The 8,070-nt window shown below is 41.8% G+C and overlaps 1 protein-coding gene across 1 annotated transcript; it reads right to left on the bottom strand.

Moving 5' to 3' along the window:
• Nucleotides 1-396: 396 nt before the first annotated feature.
• On the bottom strand, nt 397-7,780 carry dlb (deltaB). Its single transcript, XM_028465890.1, has 7 exons — nt 7,595-7,780; nt 7,262-7,501; nt 7,118-7,175; nt 6,784-7,041; nt 5,133-5,494; nt 3,404-3,620; nt 397-2,389 (listed from the first exon to the last, which is right to left on the bottom strand). The coding sequence occupies exons 1-7, from the start codon at nt 7,643-7,645 to the stop codon at nt 1,677-1,679; spliced, it is 1,899 nt and encodes a 632-aa protein (XP_028321691.1). The 5' UTR covers nt 7,646-7,780; the 3' UTR covers nt 397-1,676.
• Nucleotides 7,781-8,070: the final 290 nt, after the last annotated feature.

Genomic DNA, 8,070 nt, shown 5'->3' with positions numbered 1-8,070 from the left:
CATGTGTGCCTCAGTGAGTCTGCTGCTGTTCAGTGCTCTCAGTGTTATGTATGTTGCTTATAGCAGTAGTCATAACATAGCGAAGCCTCCACAGGCAGACTTGCCTGAGGAGGTACGATGGTATCTGGCCTGCTTAGGGCAGTCTGACCAGGACAGAGTTTTGTAATGACATATCAGTTCGGAGTTGGTTAATCATACATACAACTATAATCATTCCATTTCCATAACTTTGTGCAGGGGTTGTGGTTGTATCAAACCTCTACATTTCAAACAAAATAAAACATTTAGTTTTATTGAAGTACATATTTTATTCCACATCACATCCAAAACATGACAAACTTAAATAAGACAAATGAAAATAGAGCACAAACTTTGGCATGAACACAAAATGGCACATATAAAAGCGATGTGATCAGTACATCAAATTGTTTCATATATAAATATAACTTACAGTAACGACTGGCTTTGTTAGATAAAGCTCTTGTTTTTTCATATTTCTGCACATTATTTATTTGGGATATTTCAGATCCCAATGAAAAAACATCCACATATGTCGTCCCTCATTCACATCACATAAATATATCTCTACATTTGTAACATAATGAAACATAAACACAAGCTTTCAAATAAATAAATAAGATAAAGAATTAAAAAATGATGGTACGCACAATAAGGAAAAAATGGCTAAAGGAAGATTGAAAAGCAAATTAAAACAGTTTAAAAATAAAGTAACAATGTAAGCAAATTAAAGAGAATGACGATTAAACAGGTAGGTTTTCAAATGTAGTCTGAGTTTTGTGTCTCCCTGTATTTGGTTTAGTTATAGGTCCTGGAAACTGTGGCTGCATTGTTTCTCTTTGGTCCTTGCAAATGAAGGAGCTTTGTTCCTCAGATTTTTCAAAAATCTGTTAAAATCATCTCCATCAGTAAAATTTACCAATTTACTTTGAGACTTTCAACAGTTTATTAGGGATGCACTGATACCGATACTGGTATTGAGCCAATACTGCACAAATAAACTCATACTCGTTAAAGTTAACCAATATTAAGAATCTATAACCATTGCATCCTGAGGCTTCATGTAGGGGTTGTCTTCCAAGCAAGAGGTTGTGGGTTCGATCCCAGTCTATACCGGTCTATGTCAAAGTGTCCTTGAGCAAGACAATGAACCTTAAATTGCTCCCAGTGGTGACCAGCGCCTTGCATGGCAGCTCAATCCCATTGGTGTGTGAATGGGTGAATGAGCTGATATTGTAAAGCGCTTTGGGACTACTGCAGTGTCGGCATAAAAGCACTGTATAAATCAAGTCCATTTACAAGTCTTTCACTTCAAATGTGAGTTTTATGGTTATTTTTAAATAAATCAATGACCCTAATAAATCAACATTTGTTGTAACAAGCAGAGAAGAACATAAAATCTGTGTTCCAATTCTTTGCATTTTACCTAGTATTTTTTTATGTGTATGTGTCTGTGTGTAGCACAAGTATCGGTACACATATACAAGTATCGGTATCATATTGGTTTGGGATTAAGTGGTATTGTAGCACCACTACAGTTTATGATCTTCAACCTGAACTGAAGACAAAAAAGTTGCTTCTATCCTCACTTTCCATGAAAACAGAATAGCAACAAGTGCTAATATAGTGTTTTCCCATGTTTGAACATCTGTCCAGCTTCATCTGAGTGCCGCTGTGGAGCCCATGCTAGCCTCGTCCCTCCACATGAAGTCCTGGTGCTCCGCACGGCTCAGGCTGCTCTCTGCTGGATTGTGTAGGTGTCCGAACCGTCTCTCTCCACAGAGGGAGAGGCGAGCACTGCTGTTGCTGATCTTGAACAGGCCATTTTGACCAAGGAAGGCCTCCCTTTCACTACCTCCAAGGTTGTTGACAGTCTCCAAGTCGTTGTAAACAGCAATGTCACTGAGCTGCTTTCGTCCCCGCAGCCTCCTCCTCCTCCTCAGCAGGAGGATTCCGGCAACCAGAACCAGTACTAGAATACCCAGAAGGCAGGAGATAGTGAGGGTGGCAGTGGAAGAAGGCTGGGAGGTTTGGCGAAAAGCAGGCTTGAAGCTGGGCTGCAGGGTGAACTCACAGCTTGGACCCATGAAGCCTTTGGGACATTGGCATACTGGACCGGTGAAGTGGGTGAAGCAAGTGCCCCCATTTTGGCATGGCCGGGCTCCACAGGCATCTGAGCGGACACTACAGTTTTTACCAGCGTAGCCCAAAGTGCAGGAGCATGTGTAGTCATTCACACCATCCTGGCACGTCCCGGCGTTCTGACAGGGGCTTGAGGTGCAGTCATCAATGTTGATTTGGCAGTTGGCACCCGTGAAGCCTGACTGACAGCGGCACAAGATGCTTTGACCAAGGTCCAAACACTCACCACCTACAGAGGAGAGGATAATATCTCATGAACATTAAGTATATGAGGTCATAGTAATAACAGAGGTAAGGTAAAATGTAACATCATCTAGTTCAGACAAAACACTTTTAGTACCGTATTTTCCAGTCTATTGAACACACCGCTGCTGTATTGACTACATTTCTAATTTAGCAATTTCCCAAGAAAAATCCACATAAAGGCCGCTCCTTGATATAGGCCGCACCCTATTGGCTGATGTGGGTGCCCTTCAAACGACTCGACCAATCAGAACGGGCAGATAGGCGGGCTGCTATACTCCGGTTAACAGAGGTTTGTTTAATTGCACGTATTCTGATCCGTTTCAACGGACGAGTTTCCATCTCCACATAAATTTACCTCCTAACTGCTCCGCGTCTGCATATCAGTCCATTTACTTTTTATGGTCACTGTTTACTGGATCCAGACTGATACACCACACCGCACATAAACATAATGCAGTGATATGACAACGTTATGCTGTTTATTATTAACTACTATTAAAAACTGACTGAGATATCTTAGATTTAAAACCTTACTGTACTATTTATATGCTCTTCCCACCGTAAATGCATACAAACCAGCACCGCTCTTGCTCCACAACAGATTTATTACAGGTATTCTATTTTTGTTTAAAAAATCTATAATCTTATTTTATATATAAATATAAATATATAAATAAAAACAAATATTCAACAGATGTATGACTTTCTGCTCTCTGTCCCACGCAATTTCCATCCACCATGACACCTCCTTCCTGAATTATTAAACCTGTGAGAGTTTTCACTTCCCCCACATTATCTGAAGCTCATTTCTAAAGGTTTAGTTCACCGTGATGTTCAGTGGCTATTACAGTTACCGCTGTTCTGCCTCCCGACAACTGCTTTCACTGGACATGTGTGCAACTGACTGAAAAATCCACACACCGTTGTATTAACCGCACCCTCAACTTTAAAGGAAAAACATATCGTCCTATACTCTGGAAAATACAGTATTTCTCACCATTGAGACAGGGCCTGTTGCTGCAGCGGTCCAGTTTCTTCTCACAGTTGGAGCCCGTGTAGCTGGGAGGGCAGCGGCAAGTGTAGCCTCCAGTCAGCGTCTCCACACAGGTGCCCCCGTTAAAGCAGGGACCATCCGCGCATGTCATGGCGATGATCTCGCAGTTCTTACCATAGAATCCCTGTGGACAGGTGCAGGAGTAATCATTCTCCAAGTCCTGCAGGAACATGGAAAGGACCATGATTAATTTGGGTTAGTGCAACATTTCAGTTTTACCATTCAACTTCTTAGCTGGGATTGAGTACCGAAACGTGGTACCAATAGGACACTGGTTTTGATGTAAATGATACTAACCAGACCGAATAAGAACGAACATTTCAGTGTTTGGCTATTTTTTACCGCACCTCGGTTATTGATCATGACGTCAGTCACAGCACCTGTTGCTCCTAACTGATAGCGAGAGGATAAAAGGCACACATGGAGTTTACTTAAAAGCTGAAAAATGCACCATGTTTGAAAACCTAACAAGACCCGGAGCCAAGCGCGTCAACAACAGCAGCAGCCAGTGTCCGCCTCCCTGGACAAACTGAAGTCAGCCCCGCTCCCAGTCCTGCCAGTGTGGTGGACATCATCACAGATTACGACAGCAGCCTTTCCTCTTTGGGTAAGTCTAGTAATTTAATGCCCACCGCAAATGTTGCATATCAAGTAGGCAAGCTAGCAAACACTGTTGCCATTCAACGTGTGGCAACAACATATGAGCTATGTCTTATACTTCAACTGTGTCCGCTGACTTTCTGCTTAATTTTAAGCTCATACCAAGTCGTGTTTGTAGACAAAATGTTGAACCTAAGTTTTAACACCAGATTTAGAAGGGAAAATTTTGCATTTACACAGGAATGTAACAGATATGCGAGCTAGAGATTGTACATAGGCTAGCTCAGGGGTCTGCGGCAACCCACATCTCTGGAGGCTCATGTAGCTCTTTGACTCTTTTGCGATGACTGCCTATAGCTTTAAAAAAAATACTGAAATATAAAGTCATTTTTTTACAGAGGCTATTAATGATTAATGAAAAATAAAATCATGATATAAGAATATTCATTTCCAGTGTTATATTGTTTGATGAAGTATTATTTAAATGTTTATTTATTATTTTCACATGTTACTTCTATATATATTGTTTAAGTTAATATTGTGTTTAATTTGGCCCTGAAAATAAAAGGGTATTGTTTTTTGAGAAAGCGTGTGCGGTTTCATTTTTTTAAGTACCCGTTTAAGCACCGGAACCGTTTAAAAAATACCGGGTAGGCACCGGTATCGGATAAATTCTAACCGATATACCCAACCCTATCATTAGCATGCAACAATTTGCTTTGAACATGAAAACAGACTCCACAATGGTTTAAGGTTGTACTACTACACCTATGAAGAGGATGAAATTTGTAGGTCCCATTTTAAGCAGTGCAGTGAACTGCAGTTATGTTATTTTTTGTGTATCATGTTTTCTGTCATGTTTTGTATACGTTGTTTGTTCTGATAATATTTTGTGATTTTTTTTATATATATATATATTAAAATATTGTGTCTTTATTGTAAATCTATATTAAAAGTACAAATTGTGTCTTTATTGTAAGTCTATATTTTAAATCAACTTTAGAATTTTATCTTTAAGTATATGTTGTATATTGAGTATAAGTATGTGTTGTGTTTCTTGTTGTTCTCTCACATTGCAGCTGCCTCCATTCTTGCAGGGGTTGCTGTCACACTCGTTGGTCTCCAGCTCACAGTTGGTTCCTCCAAAGCCGGGCCTGCAGGTGCAGGTGTAGCTGCCCTGGCCTGTGTTGGTGCAGGTTGCTCCATTGGCACAGGGCTTGTGATTTGTGCAATAGTTGAGGTCCTGGTCACAGAAAAGGCCCCCCCATCCCTCCTGACAGTTACACTGCCAGGGCTGGCCACAGGTTCCGTGCAGGCAGCCCGGGTAGCGGACACATTGGTTACAGGAGGGGCCCTGCCAACCCATCCTACATGTGCAGCCCCCAGGGGCCTCACAGTATCCATGCTTCTCACTGCAGTCTGCCGAGCAGATGGCTGAGGAGAAAGGGGGTGTGGGGAAAGGGGAACGAGTTACAATGGGCGTACCTCCACACACACATTTACAGGGCCCCCTGTCTGACCCCATCCCAGCTCCAGATTGTTAGTTAAGCATTAACCCAAGCAGCTGGCAGGCACACCACCGAGACAAAAACATAATTTTATCTTACACACACACACACACACACACACACACACACACACACACACACACACACACACACACACACACACACACACACACACACACACACACACACACACACACACACACACACACACACACACACACAATTTCAAGGTGTGTGTGTGTGGAGCTACCTCTTTCTTTTGTCGTGGGACAAAAAAGATATTGAACACTACAGACTCAAACACAACCCCAGCTGTCACTTGAAAAGCAGGACTGTGAACACAACCTGTGCAAGTGTGTGAGACATTAAGTCAGGGGTGTCCAATTCCGGTCCTCGAGGGCCACTATCCAGCATGTTTTAGATGTTTCCCTCTTCCAACACACCTGATTCAAATGATTAGGATCGTTATCAGGCTTCTGCAGAGCTGGATGAGGAGTTGATCATTTGAATCAGGTGTGTTGGAAGAGGGAAACATCTAAAACATGCTGGATAGTGGCCCTCGAGGACCGGAATTGGACACCCCTGCATTAAGTGGTCTGATCAAGAATCTTATGTCAAGGCCTTAACAAAATTTATTAAATAATGTTTTAACTGTAACAGCCAAAAACGCTCACGATTTGTGAATTTGTGATTTAACATAACATTAGATGACTGAAGTTAACTGGTTCAATAACTATTCACAATGCAAATGTAGGCTTTTTCAAAGAGACTGTATTAAGATTTTAAACACACACACACATATGTATATACTGTATATATATAGCATATTTTCTAAACAGGTGTACATATAATTATAATAGGTAATAGGTATAATAGGTTTATATTTTTAAACTAGTGTGTGTGTGGTTAATATATATATATATAAAGCATATTTTCTGTTTAGAAAATATGCTATAAACTATGTAAATATATCTCAGTGGAATTAGTTTGTAATGTAAGACAATGTTGGAAAAGTCACGCAATATTACTTTTATTTATGAACTAGTCATTTGTTTCTTCATTTGAACTGGTAAGTAATCCAGATAGAACATGGCTATATATCCCATAGTTGAAATTCATGTAATATCAACAAAATTCTGATTCAAAAAGCCTGGTTTTCCTCAAATCACTGAACCTAACCTGTAGGCACAGGTTTGCGCACTTGCATGCACTTACGTTCAGAGCAGTAGTTTCCCTTCCAACCCTCCAAGCAGATGCGGTTGCCCTCCTCGTCGCATGTGTAGTGTCCCAGTGTATCGTCCCTCGGCCTGCAGTAGTCAGCGCAGCCATCTCCGAAGTAGTATTCGTCGCAGAAGACATGGTAAGAGTAGCGCAGTTCGCTCTGCTCTCCAAAGTGCACGTCCTGAGACCAGTCCTCCCCGATGGCCAACCTCCTCCTGGTGGCCAAACGGCTCACGAGATTGTTCTGGTTGTCTAACAGAGGAGGATTATGTCATCATCTGCTCCTCTCCTAGAAATGACTTAAAGGCATCTGCCACAATTGGCCTACCTGTATATTCAGTGGGTGATTCAGCGTTCCAAGCTTCAATGATCAATGAAAATGTTCCCTGACAAGAAAATAAGTTATTGATGAGTATAACCAGGAATCATTTTAAGTAAGTTAGAGGTGAACGTTTAGCAGTTGGGAATTTACCGGCCACTTAAAGTGGAAAGGCACCCTAATGGGTGCGCTGCTGGAGATGGAGGTGTGATCGGCCCTGATCACGTTGGTCTGCCCTGTGCCAAAGGTACAGGGCGGCTCTGCGGAGATCACATCCTCAGGATGCTTCAAGCAGATTCTGAAGAATATGTGACAGTCCCGGTGTCTTCTACAGATGCGTTGCGCTGTGTGGAAAGAATGTATCTTCAGCTCGAACACACCGGAGGAAAACACCTGCAAAAATATACGTCAAGTCAAGTAAATATATTAGGCACAACAAACATTGAAGAACAAAGATATGTTGGTAGTCCAAAGAGGTCCGCTTACTGTGTGCGCTAAGGTCAAGAGCAGAAGGCGTCTCAAGTAAAAATGTGCCATTTTTCTTAAAGTTGTGGTCCGATTTTAGGTGGATGACCTCATTCGGTGTCCGAAATATTCCCAACTGCGCTCAAATCCTCTTGGTGAATTTTTCCTTGACTTCTGACTTGTTCCCTTGTGTAAGGACGCACTCGGTGTTTATACTGTCCGCTACTCTACGTCACAGGCAGGGGGAGGAGCCATAGTAGTCCACTGGGAGCAGTCTGATACCGGACACCCGCCCTGGGATAAGGTGGCCCACTTTACATCTGGACCAGGACTATGGAAGAGAAGAAGTTTGAGGCAGTATAGGATCACTCATGATTGGACACAGACAAAGACTCGAAGCAAGACAGTTAAACATACCTGAAGATGTAAGGAAATGATATACTTTAGATGGGTTGCTTTAGACTTTACTGTTTGTCTAAAAATAAAACAATCATTTA

This window comes from Gouania willdenowi, chromosome 14 (assembly GCF_900634775.1).
Source record: "Gouania willdenowi chromosome 14, fGouWil2.1, whole genome shotgun sequence".
NCBI classification, from domain to species: domain Eukaryota; kingdom Metazoa; phylum Chordata; class Actinopteri; order Blenniiformes; family Gobiesocidae; genus Gouania; species Gouania willdenowi.
Note: the sequence above shows the minus strand (reverse complement) of the source record. Positions and strands in the feature narration are given on the sequence as shown.

Bases quoted from the DNA above. Each gene is read 5' to 3' on its own strand.
- dlb (XM_028465890.1), bottom strand. From the start codon at position 7,645: ATGGCACATTTTTACTTGAGACGCCTTCTGCTCTTGACCTTAGCGCAC. The intron at 5,495-6,783 runs GTAAGTGCATGC...CTTTCTCCTCAG, and splicing joins GGGAAACTACTGCTCTGAAC to CCATCTGCTCGGCAGACTGC. The intron at 2,390-3,403 runs GTGAGAAATACT...TCTCCTCTGTAG, and splicing joins CAACAGGCCCTGTCTCAATG to GTGGTGAGTGTTTGGACCTT.